This window comes from Ischnura elegans, chromosome 7, assembly GCF_921293095.1.
Source record: "Ischnura elegans chromosome 7, ioIscEleg1.1, whole genome shotgun sequence".
In the NCBI taxonomy this organism is placed as follows: domain Eukaryota; kingdom Metazoa; phylum Arthropoda; class Insecta; order Odonata; family Coenagrionidae; genus Ischnura; species Ischnura elegans.
In genome coordinates this window covers 30,826,827-30,845,088 of record NC_060252.1, presented here as the reverse complement: position 1 = coordinate 30,845,088, position 18,262 = coordinate 30,826,827, and the positions used below count along the sequence as shown (strand labels likewise).

Genomic DNA, 18,262 nt, shown 5'->3' with positions numbered 1-18,262 from the left:
TTGCATAGCCCATCATGATGCAACAAATCTTCGTAAGACAGTATCTGTTGAAGTAAATCATAAAATAGGCATTCGTTCAATAAATCGAACAATGACTTAACCTATTACATGGCAATATTAATGGTGAAAAATTCCTTATTTCTTATCTCAACTGTTACCTATTTTTCTCACCTAATTTACCTGAATCTCGAACTGGAAAAAAGACTGAAGAAATAAATACCCTTAACTCAAGTAATGAATTCATATTTATTAACAATTCTATTGCTCCGAGTCTCTACCCACCATAGTTTACTTTTCTAAACCTTTTATGGAAGCATTTCGTGATTAAAACTTTCATGGTGATTAAAGAGAAACATACGGGTGTTTGCCGCGTGATGAATCGGAAATTGCCCTGACGGAAGTTTGACATAAAAGCCATTTTTAAACCACACACCCAGGTACGACACTTCCAGGGAAATGTCAAGGACGGGAAGCCAATTCAAATTGAAGGAGTGTACGAAATACCCTGCGGAACTTGCGATAAGAAAGACATCGGGGAAACTGGACGAACAGTCAAAGCTCAACTAGAGGAGCATAAGCGGGCCATTCGACTGAGTTACCCTACGAAGTCAGCAGTAGCGGAGTACGAAGCCACGGGATACTGGATCGATTTCGAAAAATCTAGAATCATCGTAAAGGTGAAACGTTTCAAATCCCGACACATCCGCGAAGCCATAATTATAAAAAAAATCATAACAGAGACACCGGATTGAGAGTTAGCAATACATGGAACCCAGTCATCCACAAAATTTCTTCATCTTCCCCTTCCAGTCCTCACTCCTCACCCCCTCCGACCACCTCTCTCACCTGAAATAAAAATGCTGCAGAACCAAATTCCGGCACCATTCTCTTGAAGAAGTGACCAGCAGTCGGTCGCGAAACGTCGGGGAAATCTCAGATGCATCACGCGGAATACACCCGTATGTCTCTCTTTAATCTTTTATGGAAGCGATAATAATTTTTTCTAGGTAGAAAAACCATCAGATGAAAGAGGAATGCAATGCATGCACCAACTCTTCTGTCATGCTCTGCTAACATTTCGACTATATCATAGAACATGGGCATAGATATTTTCATGATCAGTATGAATACATTCTTCTGTCATAGTGTGCTAACATTTCGACTTTAACACAGAACATGAGCATAGATATTTTCTGCTGCAAAATTAAATTTGTTTTTGATGAATTAAATTACAGAAATATTTTAAATTCATCATTTCATATTTTAGTTGAACAATGCATCATGCAAATAATCTCCAAAGGTAAATTTAATTTAGGTCGTGCTTTCGGTCGTTTAATAGTTTAGGTGATAACGGCTCCCATTTTTAGATATAATAGATTTTTGGGAAGCGTTTTTAAGTTGTAATTTTAATTATCAGTATAAATGATGCTACGTTAATATGCATATTTCGTATAAACGACCCTTTTAATTAAATTTTTATGAGCTACAATAAGCGATAGAAGGCTAAGTGCTAGAAAATACCATTTTGAAATAAATTGCAATCGATTTGTAATGCAGACATCATTATATGCATATTATGAATAAACGATCCATTTCATTTCCTTCATATTACTTATAACAAGTGATAGAAGGATACATTTTTGGGCAATATAAGTTTTAAATAAATTACAATCGATATTTAATGCAACCACGCAATTTTACAAAGAAATTAACGTTCATGTTGGAAGTAAAAGGATATATCCTCGCGAGTAAAAAAGTAATTTGCATTTCCCGGATACAAAGGAAGAGTCAGCTTGCAATATATTTGTTTTCCGGAGAAGAACACAAAGTTTACGCATCTCCCAGATAGGAATCGCGAGTTTTGATCACGCCACGATGAATATCTACCGGCATTTGTTTTTTATTTACCGGGGAGGGAGGGAGATGTGAACAGAAAAGAGTGAGAAGAGAAAGCTCAAGGAAAAAAGCCTTTATCGCATTCCCTTTTATCTCTTAATCCCATTTTCCTTGCTCGCGCGCGTTTCCAAATTCATTCCGTAAATCCGGTTTTAACTGTCGCTGAATCTCCTTTAATCCTGGGCACAGGCCTTGGCTCCACAGTTAACCCCCTTTTCCCCATCTCACTCTGCCGCCTTTCCAACGACATCCGGGGCAGGGCAAATATATATGGTGCGCGCGCCGAAGTTAAAAGCGATCATGCCTGGTCCAAAATTTTTATCTCGAGTCCCGGTCCGCGACCTTCCTTTCTCCAGGAAAGAAAGAGTCCGGGCAATTCGGCTAGTCGACGCAGATGAGGACCGGATGCATTTAAAGCCGGGGGAATGGAATTCGGTACAAGCGCGATAAAACCGTCCTCTCAAACATTGAATTAGTGATGGGGGGACAAGATTTTCATGTGCCGTCGGAATGACGAAGGCTAGATTTCTAGAGCTACTAAAGAGCATTAAGAAGAAGAAGAAAAGGTGGACGTGTTATAATCAAGGAATAACAAAGTGAGCAGTGAGGGAAAAATGTAAATATGTTCTCAATACATCTCAGCAAAGATCCTTTTTTTACTTTTTTTTTAGCTCCATGCCCCTTATATATATGAGACAAAATACTTTGGCAGTAAAGGAGGTTGGTTATATCCCGATATAATAATGGAACGTCATATGCAATAGATAAGTTACTGCTCCTTTTACCTCACCAATATTTTTATTTATTTAATTTTTGCATTGCAAATATTCATTTCTATGCTCACTTAATATTTTTGATGATTTTCACGCACATCCTTTTTCGGAATTAAGTTCTATATTAACCTTTGCTTAGCTGTCCCAGACTCTGAATTCATTCATTCCAACACCCTGATCTTTCACAAAAGGAGGCTTTGGAGTTTAAAGTACGCGCTTATATTTCCTCTGCTCAAATATTTTGGTTGAGACACAATCTCACCAACTTATTCAATTTAATGAGGCATTGTATATTACATTTTTACGAAGAATCATTATGCTCGCTTAAAATTGTTGACGATTTTCACGTATATCCTTTTTTGGAATGACGTTTTATGTAAACCTCTGCCTTGCTTTCCCAGACTTTCAATGTTTCAAAAACAAACGCTGTAGGGTGTAAAATTAAGTATTTTGTCTGAGACCTATTCTAAGTTCGTTGCTGAGACACAATTATTATCTATAGAACTATGCATAGCTATTTATAATAAGTAAAATAATATTACAGGACGAATTTATTGATTGCATAAGATGAGGAAATCACGTAGGATATTGCACTAGGCCAGAATATAATGTTGCACAGAGATATTTGAAAATAAGTGGTTGCCTCTTACAAGTTTCTTGTCCCATGTCTATTGTGGTAAAAATATTCAGCCAGCTAGTATGCATGCCTGCAGCCTACAATGCCACCTGTTTCACAAGAGAGAGAATCAGAAAATTAGCAACGGGAAACTGAACCACAACGCCAATAAATGGAGAAGTCATATTTAAAAAAAATAAGCGGTGAAATATGGAGAACCACATGACGATACCTACCTAATATTTCGCCTTAGATAAAACCCCTTCGTGGATTAGGGTATATTTGAGGTTAGAATATTTGAAGGATAAGGAAGGAAGAATGTTTAGAAATAAGTAGTAGCTTTCTCTTACAGATGTCTTGTCCCACGTCAATGCGATAGGAGGTAAAAATACCTAGCTAGGTAGAATTAAAACCTGCAGCATTCAGATCCCTGTTTCGCAAAAGAAAGTTTGATTGATAATTAGGATAATTAGAAACGGTAAACTGACCTAAAGCCACTGAGCCACAATCGATTGCAAAGTGATATTTGAAGAGAATGCGGCGACATATGGAGAATCACACGACGATGCCTACCTAATATTTCGCCTTAGATAAAACCTCATCGTGGATAAGGGTATATTTGAGGTTGGATGGCAATGTGGAAAAAAAATGAAAGTGGCTCTTCGAATCGGACGCTAGTGGCTGCCACCTCTGACAGATCCTCCCAAAATGACCAACCGGGGTGGCAAACGCCGCAGAATATGGTTTCCACTCGAAGGGGCGACGGAAAGCAGCTGGTTACCCTGGGAATTCGAATTTTGAATAAAATCTCTTCCGTTGCTTTTTTTCCACCCCGTATGGCCCTAAATCATTCTCAATTGATTCTTGCGGTGGCACGATGCCAATTCACGGGTCACAGTCTCCCAACTGGCGCCCTTTTCATTGTCTGAGACATTTTTCTCCATTCAGCAAATTGAAAGTGCATTACGTGCCCCATAGGTGATTGATAAGGTAAATAAATTCCCGGTGACGTGAATGAAAAATACGAGAATGCAATAATGCCTGACAATTGGCTCCCCTAAATAAGGTGAGCAATATATTTGTTTCAAATATATTATGGAGACGGTAGACCCGATTCTCCGCACATTACGTTGATATTTCTTCCTAGTCTAAGAACTTTAAGTTTGCCATTAATAAACTCACAATTTAGTTACTTCTGAAAAGACATCGTTGGCATATTCGTTTCTTTAATTTAAGAAGTGAAATCCCATCAGTGATATATTTATTTTCATATGAGAAATAAAATGATCAATGACTGAAAATCTTAGGCAACATTATTATTCTTAGCTAATAACAGCAAGAATCATGGATGGTTTAATTTTTAAGTACATATTTTCCATTCTTAACCGCGTAGTTACATGAAACGTATTATTAGTTGCTACATAATAATTCCTTTGTATCAATTGGATTCTATATTTTGGGATATAAACTATATTTAATTACAGTCTTCGGTTTTCTTCGCCACCGATTTAAATCTTTTCTTGTACCACATGATCTACGAATTATACGCTTCATTTCCTAATGTGATGGTGCTTTAGTGTGAATGTAGCTACAGAGCAAAATTAATTTACAACTGCACATAACTAGACTGCACATAACCATTAGAAGTATCGAAAGAAATTTATATGCATAGGTATACTAGAAATAGCTTCTAGCTAGTTAGATTCTCGAAAAATATATTTAAAAAACATTTTATCGTTACAAGTTATAAAAATTAAAGCTTTTGGTGTTGACACAAGATGAAAAAAATTAGATCATGAAATCAAGTCGCTATAACACTCTTTACGAATGGATATGCTATCCAAAAACCTAAGATTGGATATATGCAGGCGTATGGATGTATACATTTAATAAGATTTTATTGAACTCTTGTCATGTTTCCTTCTTGGTAAATGTTACATTTTATGGAAATAAAATATCCAAACTAAATTAATAGAATTTTAACAAATGCTTTCATCGTGGTTTGTCTATCAGATACATTACGTGATGTAGGTTCCTATAATTTAACGCTGTCGTCTTATGAAGCCCTAAAAATGCTTGAAAGTTACGAAATATTACATTCTACAACACTCTTCAAAGGCTAGCTTTAAAAAAAATGTACGTGTATGGCATGAAAATGACACTGTCCGGTATTCTAGTCTTAAGAACTCAGACTTCTATGTACACTACAAAGCTATAACATGTAGGTGGACTCAGTGAAGCAAAATATATCAAATGGATCCATATGACTTTTATTCGGTCCTCATTTTTAGTATTAAGATGCATAAAAAATAAGACAATTTACACATTTAAAAGCAGAGTTAAATTCAGCACTGCATATCAGAAAAAAGTATTTAAAAAAACCATTACACATGGAATTAAATCTTTCATTTGATATTAACTGACAAAAGGAAGTGAAATAGAGAGTACTAAGGCAACAAAAATGAAAAGAATGCAGCGTTCAAGATTTTTTGGTACAATTTCTGCAATAATGGGCTTAATCTAGCAAACCACGGCGAGGAATAACAGAAAGAGATGTAGCTAACATTGTCAATCAGAAAATATGCCAATAAAGGCCAAGTTAGCAAGATAATAACAAAATATAACGCTGCGCCGCTGCGGCGCCGTAGATCCAATGACGTAACTAAAGTCGTAAATCCATATGAGGGTTAAATCTAAGATGCGCATAAGCCAATAATCACTTAAGTGAATGTATCATTCGTGTTTACCGTATTTTCAACTGAGAAATAAAATAGTTAATCACTGAAAATCTTAGGATGCACGGAACTAATCAAACCATTGTATTCTCTACATCTTCTGAGGCATAAAAGAGTGTTTACTCGTAGAATAATCGTGTGAAGTCAGCTTTACTACCATTCTACTACCCGTACGAGTTTCAATGGATTGGTTCCTAGAGATTTTTTTCTTTCCTAATGGTTCACTCCAACCTCTTGACATCAAATGTCTCCTCCGTATTAGTGTCAAATTATTCATCTCCACGCAGGCTCACGAGTTCTCTTTCCTCTCTCCATCCTCTCTTGTTGGTCCTCCTTCAGGAACCAAGGAAAGATAAGTGAGTGAGGAGAGAGGTGTGTAATGAGGAAACCCCGCAAAGCACCGAGCTAATGGTAATCACGGGCACGTATTCAATGTAACGAGCCCTGGAGAACCTCACCAGTGTTTCCCCCTTTGGACAATGAAGTCTTGAGCACGCATCTCTAGCCTTCAAGAAAATAAGGCTGCCCCCGACATGCAGCGTTGTACACAGCCAAGAGCTCACCCTTTCGTTGCGCAAGTGAGTCCTGACGTCCAACTATCTTCGTGGAGTCCACGATTCAGACCTGGAAGAAGTTTTCCCATTTATGTTCCTACGCGGCTTAACTTGGATCTAATGTATTGCAGAGAGTGTGGTGTAACAAGCTGTCATTGCGTTAAAATGTGAAAAGCCGTTTAAGGTTTCCGGCTCAACTTTGTAGATTAACGATATGGGAACGTAAAATTTACTTTATACGATACACAGTGAATGTTTATTAATACCAAGGAGAGCTTTGATACTTTTATTAGACCTTGATGATTTTACAAATGTATTGAAACCGTGGTAGATTTCGATAAACAAGCATTGTCGAACTACTAAAGTGAATTTTATTTCCTTTCTTTAAGTGTGTGTCGAAAAAAGAAGTCTCTTAATATAAAGGCTCTTTCGATACTTAATTAAGAGACCTAGACATCATAATTTGATTAAAACAAACATCAGTATTTGACAATATGAAACTGTATTTAACGTATAATCTGATGCATCATAAATTTCCCATGTTTATTACGATTTGAAAAAATAACGATTGGAAATGAAAATTTTACCAAATAAAAGGTTTTACCAAAAAACAAAATTTAAAAAAGGATACAAACAGGATAAAAAATACAATACATTCGAGAAATCCGCCTCATATATTCGTCCTATCGGTCGCTAATGATGAGATTTATTGCTTCATTGACGACTTTTAATAAATATTTAAAGCCCCATATGCTTATGATCATAGATACCATGAATCCGTCGTATTAATTATAACAGGGAATTGTATACCATGTCGTGATCCAAAGTAGTGATATGACGACTCACTTTGACGGTAAGTTTATAGCTTTTTGACAATTGATGGGAATAGTGACGTAAAAGTGAGGAACATCTATTCTTATGGATTATTCAGTAAGTTTCAGCAAAATTAGCTGTTTGAGCAAGCACCAATCAGGCATTACGCTTCCAGTATAATTACACTTTCAAATGAGAGACGGTTTAGCTGTTCCAATTGAAATACGTGTTCAGGTGAAGCCTTGCATTTGAGTAGGTAGGTATACTGCTGTAACGTAGGACTCTCTTAAGGACCTATCAAAAGAGATCTATGGAAATTACTTGGTTGCAGAAACTTACATGCCACATAAATGCTTATCCTTGCACAAGAAGATTCCTCAACGCTTCGAGAAACAAAATTAGCGGGTTAGCTTTACCTTTCCCAAAGGATAACAGCCTTTTCGACTCGAAATACTGTCCAAGTAGAAGAAAACTGCTAAGAGGTCAATGTTATACGCAGGAAGTAAAGAACATTGGACTATTAAATTTCATTCTATCAAGGCAAGATGTATTTTGATTTATTATTATATATCCGACCGGAACTTATACAATAAATAAAGCAATTCACTTATTGCTTATGGAGTTACTTAAAGACCTTGCGAATAAAAATATTCAAACTAGGCATCATGAAAAATTGACATCTAAAATCAATTCATGTCCAAATAGTTTTGATTATTGTTGCAAAAAATTATTTTATAAATAGGCCGATTTGAATTACTATTGGAAATTAGAAAAAAAATATTCAATTTTGAGTGTTAATTTTTGGACACTGCTCACTAAATACGAAAATGGAATATAATGAGGGACTATCTACACAACTGACCATGATTACAGCTCCTAAAACAGAGATATTGCACATTTCAATTAGTACATTTTTCTTTACCTTTACATAGAAATCAAAACTTAATGCGTAAATAATTTCATCAATTTTCACTTCATTAAATCCAAGGCTGATCTTATCTCAAAGTCACATGGCTTGCCAATACGCTCTGATCATGGGCGGAGTTTTAAGGGGCTCAGGGAAGTCTGGCGCCCCAACTTAAATGGTAATTTGTCCGAAAAATATACGGAACCTGTACATTCAAATATGATGAAATCAAAAGTTTTAAATAAATATAAGTCCTAGATAGTACTTCAAATATTATTTTCAGAGGCTAATTTAAACAAAATTTTCAGGAAAACTCAGGGTCTATGGAATACCCTCCGTTTTACTGTGTAGTGTTCCATAGCCTCTGAAACCCCGGCAGGATTGCAGCCCCCTCTCGAACGTAAAACGATAAACTTCGCCCATGGCTTCGACCGAAATAATAACATGATTTCCTTGTAAATAATTTAGCAATGATATAACCAATAACTTCAAAGACAAACTGGCTAATTAAGGTTTCTCAGCATAAAATTATTTGGCATATTTTAAACTACGCTCACTCAATACGATAAAGAGATATTCTTTACCGTATTTGGCATTTTCGGGAGGTCAGAAATGAAGTTCACATCTTCTCATGACCCCTTTCTACTTGCTGAGGCCCTTTGCCTCTCCATCTGCAAGCGAACTCGTGAGGAGTGAAAGGAGCTATAGGGCTTTACCCTTCCTTTAGTACCTCCCTTGCATTACCCCAGGGAACGGGTGAGCTCCGAGACACGCCAATGTATTGTGGGAGGCCTACGAGTCTAGGGGGTGGAGGAGAGACCACCCTTCCCCGATCCTGTTGACACTGTGCGTAATATCCACAAATTTCGAGCTCATGCCGGAAGACCGAGACCGTGGGCGACGAGACAGAGAGAGGGAGACACACTAGGGTCCGGAATAGGGGTGAGATAGAAGGAGAAATGTTTAAGGGACCAAGGTGAGTTCGAGGGACAGGGGAAATGTGTAGGGTGGAGAGAGAAAGGAGTGACCGGCGGGGAGACCAATGTAAAAGGTTCCCTTAAGTAATGAGGGAGTTTGGCAGGGGTGAATCCCACCGCGTTCGTGCGTTCGTGTGTTTGAGCCCTGGGTGCGTGTGTGTGTGTGTCCCACGCATGTGTTTGCTGCATAGGATTGCGTGCGTGTTTGTTGAATTTATTTGAGCGCCGGACTCGCTTGCGCAAACTGACCTCCATCTGAAACGCAAACAGCCGAGCCTCAGTATATTTATTTCCTCCAAAGAGGTGGGAATAATCCGAGAGTGTGTAAATGAACAATGATATTTATTGGTAAAGATGTAACAAGGGCTAAGTTAGTTGTTTAAATGGATGCACGTCTTCCTTTCAGAGTAAAAATGCAGGTAAATAACGCGTTAGTGTATAAAAGTCCAATAGTAAGTTTTCGTACGCACATCAGGTTATTAAAGCTGTATAATGACTATATTTTGGCTAAACGCTTTTAAATATTTCGATATTTTATTGGATATGGGTTGAATTATAGAGGAAAAATGCTAAATGATTCCCTAGCGGGAATAAAGTTATTTTGTAATACTGTCACACAGCTTACAAATAATAAATAATAAATGTATAATATTTCTAACCAAAGGAATTTTTTTTGGGAAAAGATTAAACACGCACCATACTATGACATAATGTAGAAAAAAGATGAAAACTGCAATTTAGGACATAAAAAATAAACATGATCTGGTGACAGATACGATAATAGTATTTAGAGTGTGCCGTAAAATATCGAATGATGAAGCAGAAGAATATAAATATATAATAATGTAAGGTACCAAATTTAGTACAGCTTAAATTAAAAATATTTCCATATTTATACAACGGAATTATCCCGTACTATCCTTATTTAAAATGAATAGTAAAAAAATGATACCAAAAATGCCAAAATTCTTCGTTGACCGTAATGTGGTTCCTAGTTTGACCCTTCACCTTCGGGTGTAATGTCGGATCACCTTCGGGTGTAATGTCCAAGTCACGTGGGAGGCAGCTGAGGGGGATAAAAAGTTTATCATACAGTTAATTTTGGAGCCTCTAAAAGTGACTCATTTTCGGAACGTTTTCTTTACAGATTAAAACATATCATGTGTTTACTCTTAGATACTCTTAAAGACCGTTTTTTCGCAACGGGAATTTTGACATCATTGAACCAGTTTTTACAATTTTAACTCGCAAATTTGATATCTTCGTATGTCCTCAAAGAATTTTGGTGTCTCCAGCTAATAAATTGTAAGGATTATGGAAGATTAGTTATCTCTTCCTTCTGAGTTTAAGGGGTTATTTTTTATGCGACTCGAAAGTATATTTCTACCCACAGACTAACGTGGCAATTATGTCCACCATATGGGCAATTTCTTCTCCGTTTATTAACGTTACTCCTCCCTTTTATTTATCACTCTCAGTTTTGTGCATTTAAAGACGTAAGATTTCGCTAAGACTATAATCAATGTTTTTAAAACTGGATTACACAAGGCGGTAGAGCATATACATGAGGCTTAGGTCAACATCGAAACAAGAAATTCAGTATTATTTTGGGAAGTGTAAAAAACTAGCGATAGAATAACTTTAAAAGATATACTTTATATTTAAATAAATAACATATGTACTATAATCATCGCCAATAAGACCCTGCAGTGAACACAATATCTTGGGTTTCGTCATGCTGTTCCTAAGGGCAGAAGCCAGGAATCGCTTGATTTGTTTATACGGAGGGATTGTACGAGTTAGTTTTTCTGAATATGTCTCCTTTAGTCCGTATTTATCGGAGAAATTCTCTTGGATTGGGAAACAAACCACGGAACTTAGGTTTTCGTGTCGCCACTATGCCACAGACTTCCATGGAATCCCTTGGCAATATTACAGAGTTTCGTTGCCTTGGGCGTTAGATCCTTGCAGTAAATCTATTGTGTCAACGCTACTGAATCTGGGCATCCAAAAAATCACTCAGCCCTTCCAAAGTCCTTCTCGATACAGCAGAATTTTATCCTAAGGCAATTAATGAGAGGTTCACCGCCGTTCTTGCGACAGGACAGAAGTATCCCTCCTCTTCTAGTTGTAAATTTGGAGAAAAATAAGATGAATATTATTACAGTATAAAAAATAAAGTTTTAAAATCACTTTTTATTTAAAAGAAGGAAATATCCGCCTACAGTTCCTAAAATGGTTGCAAATATCAAATATATCTGATAAGAAAGTTGCAGTGAATTTTAGAACTTTTCAGATATAAACAACGAAAATTGTGGTGCACTTGTATGATTATATTCACTTTTTTCTAAGAGACTAGAATATATCTATTTTCCAGCAAGTATTAATGACTAATTAATATTTTATATGGTAATTTGAAACCTAGGGGTAATTCGGGGGCAAAACTAGTGAAGCCTTTAAGATAACAACTGGAGTAAGACAAGGAGATCCTCTATAGTTCTAATGGCACCGAATATGGATTCTCTGAAAGAAATATTCAAAATCTTAGAACAGAAGAGTAAGAATATAGGGCTCAGAATCCATGACAGAAAAACGAAATACATGAAAATGTCGACCACGGAAGACAGATGATGGATTCAAAACGTTACATTTGGGCAGTACAACTTTGAAAATTTAAAATATTTCAGCTACCTCGGTACTAATTTAAACTGTAAGAACTCAATGACAGAAGAGATCAACAAGAGGATTATTGCTGGATATAGGGCTTACTTTGATAATATTAAGCTCCTGAAGTCAACTGTTCTATCTAAGGAGATCAAATTCAAGATCTATGAGACACTTATCAGACCGGTCGTGACATATGGAGCAGAAACGTGGAGCATCTCCGCTGGAAACGAGCAAGCTCTGCAGATATTTGAACGGAAGGTTTTGCGAAAGATGTATGGTCCCGTGACAGATGGGGTAACTTGGAGGATAAGAACAAACAAGGACATAGAAAATATTATCCGAGGCGAAGGCATAGTGAGATTTGTGAAGACCCAACGGCTAGCTTGGCTAGGTCATGTAAAAAGAATGAGTGAAGAAAGGATGCCTAAGAAGATTCTACATGGAAATATGGATGGAAAGAGAAAAAGAGGAAGACCGAGGAAAAGATGGATGCAGGATGTGGAAGAAGACATAAAGGTTATGAGGATTGTCAGATGGTGGGAGAAAGTGCAGAACAGGAGAGAATGGACAGGCGTCTTGAGGGAGGCCAAAGCCCATACCGGGCTGTAGTGTCGAGGAAGTAAGTAAGTAAATTTGAGACCTATTAGTTTATTTAGAGCAGAAAACGGCTACGCCTAAAATACTGGCTTCTCGAGAGCCTAGATCCTGGCCCCCAGCTCGGTTGAAACGATGAAAACTCACCGAAATAACAAGGCAGCGGCGGAACTTGATATGCCAGAGTTCTCAAGATACTTAATACACCTGTACAGAGTCCTCTATATTGCCATATAATACCTATGATGAGAGAGTAGTGTTGAGAGAGCAATCTAGAGGACTCTGCACCTGTAATGATTGCAGCGCCTACACTGGAATTTGGTGGCCTTTTTTGGAACTAACATCCATACAAAATTTTTTATTTCTGAGTATTACTCGAGATGCTGTTTCATTCATGGTAAAAGTGCAAGAAAATTGCTTTGTCATCCAGTTGCGAGCTATTCAGTGCTCTAGTAGATCAGGAAGTGGTCAAAATTTGTCAAGTTGCAAGATTTTTTCCGGTATAGGACACAAACAAGAAGGCTAGTTTAATACAACATTGTAAATATTGTTCATTACATTTATACTGAGGGATTGTACTCGTTAATTTTCCAGATCATGCCTCTTTTAGCACTCATTAACTAGAAAAATTGTCTTGGACTGGGAATCTAACCACGAAACTTTGTGAGTTTCATAGCCACTGCGCAGGACAATACACCATTCAGGTCCGTTGAATCCCTTGGTAATATTAAAGGGGTTCATAGGTTGCAGTCTATCCAAGATGGCAATGTAATGGAATTTCCACATAGCCACCTAAACGTCCTTCTCGATTGAGCAGAACTTTTTCCCATTGCAATTCATTTGAGATTCGCCGTCGTTATTGCGATGGAGTTGAAATATTCCACCTGTTCTCGTCGTAAATTTTGGGGAAAAACAAGGTAAAAATGGGAATGAAGTATACTTACCGATGACGGTGAGATTGACGATGGAATTGCGGGTGGGCGAATTCTTGAAGTCCACGCGACACCTGTAAGCTCCCTCGTCCTCTTCGATGACCGCGTCGAGGGTGAGCTGCGCGGGTCGTGACACCGTCACGAAGTAAGCACGCGGCCCGAAAGCGTGCTCGTCCGACCACAGTTTGGCCTTTGCGAACGCCCGGCCGCGAACATCGAAACTGTGGAAAAATTACAGAGAAGAATCTGTAAAAGTTATTGTTGCAGCCGTGCGTCTGGCCGGTGCCAGATTGAATTTGGATACATTATTATAGTATTCTACCGATTAAGGTAGGTTTGCATGGAGTATTCAAGAAGTGATCTGGTGGCCTCCATTTCCTTCCAGCACTGCCTTCTTTAATTCACTGTAAGGCCTACTCTCTTTCAATCTATCTAGAAATCCTGTTCTTTTCCTTCCCCTCCCTCGTTTCCCTAACATTCTACCCTCCAACACAATTTTCAACATCCCCTCACCGCTAAGCACTAACTCCATCCATACCTTCTGTCTCCTGCGTATCTCATTTAAAAGCTGATCTCCTCGAAAACCATGTCCAGTACTTCGTCGTTCCTTTTCCTCTCCGTCCATTTCACCTCTCCATTCTTCTACACACCCACATCTCGAAAGCCTCCAATCTTCTCTCGTCTTCTTTCCTCAGTGTCCACGTTTCCGCACCATAGAGCTACACTCCAGATCAAACTCTTCACTAACCTTTTCTTTAAACTCTTACATAACGATCCTCTTAGAAGCTTCTTCCTGTTCATGAACGCCTCCTTCGCTAATGCAATTCTCTTCCTGATGTCCTTACTACTGTATCCGTTTTCCTCTAACGTACTGCCTAAATAGTTGAATTGCTCATATGAAAAAATATCATAGTGGAAAGAATAGTCACCATATGTTTCAACGATTTTGCCGATGTTAATACAAGTAATAATTAGATGCTGTGTATGTTTTTTTTACCGATATCTAACAATACATTTTATGGAAACTAGGACATTATAATTACCTACCTACATATTTTACATAGGGTAAATTAGATGGCGCACATTTTGTAAAACAACTATATTTAGTCCTATTTTGCTTTTTCGATTAAGCTAAGAAGTAAATATAGTGACTACTCTTATTTATGACGTACACACCAAAACGTCTACTCATATAAATCCTCTCTTAGCTTTAAGAATTATTTTTTAAAAATTACATCGCGGCGTCTATCCTGTATGCTGTGGGTGACACGCCGCATGTTATTAAAATCGACTAAAAATGATTACACTATGACTATTAATAAAATATGTACAATTACTAACGTTCCTTTTATGACTCTTATAACCCTTGGTTATATGATAAAGATAAATTCATCACTTCACATTCCACAATTTCAAGCCCTTTTCAGGAGTACAATATATTCATTATTGCATCCTTGCGCTTGATACTTTTAAAAATCGCCTGAAGAGACAGTTTCTCAATTACATGCTTGGGACAAAAATAGGTATTGGCGTCGTAAATAAAACCATTGTGTGGTCACGGTTTCATAAAGTAAATTTGTTGAAAGATGACTGTGCAAAACGAGTGGCTACTTTTGCCGATTTTCATTCTGTTGTCAAAAACATATTTTCTTCGCCCTAGAAAGTTAATGCAATTATTGAGAGGGATCCATTGTTTGCTCTAGGAAAGCAAGCTGTAAAGGTTATAAAAAACAGTGATTTTCTTGACGTTCTAGTGTCTCCCATAAATTTAAAACAAGTTCTGTTGACTCTTGCGGAAGTAAACCAAAGACGCCTCCCGGAAGTGAAACTCGTAGTATTTAGACTAGCTAATGATGTCATCTGTGCACCGGGGCTCAAGGTTAGGGAGCCATATTTTTTGCATCATTGTTATAAGAATGACTTCAAAGACTCACGAAACCTATGAATCTTTGGAAATGCTTTTTTAAGCCACCATTTGGAGAATATTTTAAATCGAATGTAATTTTTTTTAATGCCGCATAGTGCTATTCACGGATTTCTCTACAGTAAGTAGTTCATTATATTAAAGCCAAAATTTATTCTCATTACGAATTTCATAAATACACAATCAGCCTTTGCATACACCGATCACAAAATCATTGGAAACATGAATTGGTGATCTAAACTTGATTGAACACTTCCACAGTCAAATCATAATTACTGAACCTTGTACATGAAATTTGTGTGGGACCTATAGAAATACCAAAATAGCATTTAATAATGTGACATTTTTGATAAAAAATGAAAACGGCAGATTCAAATGAAGTCACCGCAACAACGAACTGAGCTGATCTTTTTTGTATGCGCTTTAATCTTAAAAATAATTAAACCAATAGTATTCAAATTAAATTATTTGCATTGCTCTATCGGCAGGATTTAAAACAATAAATCATCGTCAATTTTATTACCATCTCGCATAATTATTTTATCATCAATTACGATAAAATCCTAAATAGCGTTCGAAAATATTTAGCATACTACGTTAATGAGCGAGTAACAATGTAATAAAACTTTCAGTAATAATCAAAGAGAATTGCAGTAAGAATATAAAATCAATGACATCACACGCTAATAAACATACAGAAGAGTGAGTAGGGAAGAGGAAAAGATTTCCATTGCGATATCGCATAATGTTTTAACCATGCAACGTGATGTCGGATGGAACTGAATACAATTTGGTATAATGTATATTGTTCAAAATAGTTGATTCTGACAAAATGATAACGAAGGACAATTACTGTGTAAGATTGAATATGAAGCCTTTGAATGTGACGATGTTATCATCAAATGTCTCCAATTCAGTTTTAGCAACAAATCATTTATGCTGTTTCATTTTCTGAAAATGAACAATATATGTACAAAGGAAACCCAAATAGTGAACACAGCCTACGAAAATTGAGGAAATTGCATGGTCGCTGTCGCACTAATTGGCTACAAACTCAAATGGACGTGGACATAATTACAAAGTCACAAAGGAGTTACTTAAACCCTTTTCACCTTTAGATGTAATAATTCAGAAACTGTCACACATAATTACTAAGCTGCTACTACGTGAACAAACCAGGTATGGCACAAGTTAAAAGGCTTGTGCAAAATTAAACCTATAAAGGCGAACCCTGCGGTTTTCGCGGGTCAGGATAAGGACGTTCTCTGGTAATCCGGATATCAAGATTTTTCTTATACTTTGATCACCATGTTGCACTATTAATAATTTACGCGATATACCTTTGTTGACCAATATTACTTATTTTTAAGTTATTTCTGGCGTTTAGCTCAATTTTTATGTTCATACATAAACATTAAAAGCACTTCTCTAGGTCTACGTGTCACTGTTAACAATTAGCATCTTCATGGCTATTATTAGTTTTAGAATATTACGAAATTTGCTTTTCATTGACTTCATTAACATAATTACAGACAAAAACTCCATTAAAAACGTAGGATATAGTTTTTTTTTGACGATACGTATTTAAAGCAATTCAAACCTATCAAAAGTAAATTAGTTTGCTTTTTCATATAATATATTTTTCATTAATACTTAATTCAGACTTTTTTGTTCCAAAACACCTTCAGAAAGTTCGAAAAAATTTTAATCTAGGTTTTCCTTGTTTTCATTCAATTATACATTTTAATGAAAATACAATATGGTGAAAAATACAGATGTCTAGTTTATTAAGTTTTCGGAAATTTTTAGTTTTAATTGTCTGAATATATTATTTAAATGCTTCGTTTCAACAAAATAGATAACATTTTTCAAAAGTCCAGCAAAATCTATACTCAAAAGTTTCCTTCAAATCTGCCTCATAGCATGAAAAACTTCACGGGTCACTATTTCCCAAACTTTACCCAATAAGTGTTCTCGTATTAAAATAATGGATGAAATAACTATCCAAAAATGATTTATTTGATAAAATTGCCGAAGTTCTTTTTTCAGACGAATGACTCCAGTCAACAAAATATTTACCCTATGAATAAAAATCAAATTCAAGACTGAGTGTCCTATGTATAATTTCAGCATGGGTTCCATCAGGATCTCTCAATTATTCTCATTAAAAATGTATCTCAATCACGCGAAATCATTTATTCAAGTGCAAATTTGAGCAAATATAATCACAATACGAGACGATTTGTCTGAAAACGCACATATTAAACGGTTGCGTTCCCCTAGATTCAAATGATTGCACGTAGGTGAAAAAAAATATTCGCTTAAACATTATAACATTTTGTATCACTGACTATATCATTTCTTATCAATTCAATATAAGCTTTTCCCGGAAATTAATAAAATATTGTTGTCAATTTGATTGATAAAATTCAGAATACATTTAAATTTTACTTCGGGATGATAATAATATACGTAAAATGCTTATCAGAACAGCACTGTTTCCCTATTGAGTATTTCGTTAGTTCGCGGGAAGTAATTAAGCGAACTGTCATCAGAAGAATCATACGTTAACATCTCTTAATAATTTTTTTGAGCGTTTCGATAAAGCCGATACATAAAACAGCTTAATACCCGGAATATTTAAATGGAGGTCCTTCATTGAATTATACGCTCATAGCCAATTTTTAAGTGATTAAATCACAGGAAATATATCATAAGCAGATTATTTATGTCCCACGCCTTTAGAAAATTTGAAAAATACTAAAATTGGAAATTTGATTAACATGCTGGTTATACAATTATTTGATAAATCAATTTAATAAAAACAATAAAAATTTTAATATAGTGGGCATAATACTTGAAGATATTAAAATA

The 18,262-nt window shown here is 36.3% G+C and overlaps 1 protein-coding gene across 1 annotated transcript in view; it reads right to left on the bottom strand.

Moving 5' to 3' along the window:
- Nucleotides 1-18,262, bottom strand: part of LOC124162589 (nephrin-like) — a 345,009-nt gene that overhangs the window by 168,756 nt on the left and 157,991 nt on the right. Inside the window, exon 3 of the mRNA XM_046539169.1 lies at nucleotides 13,477-13,685. Coding sequence (XP_046395125.1) covers nucleotides 13,477-13,685 — 209 coding nt within the window. The remainder of the gene's footprint in view (nucleotides 1-13,476; nucleotides 13,686-18,262) is intronic.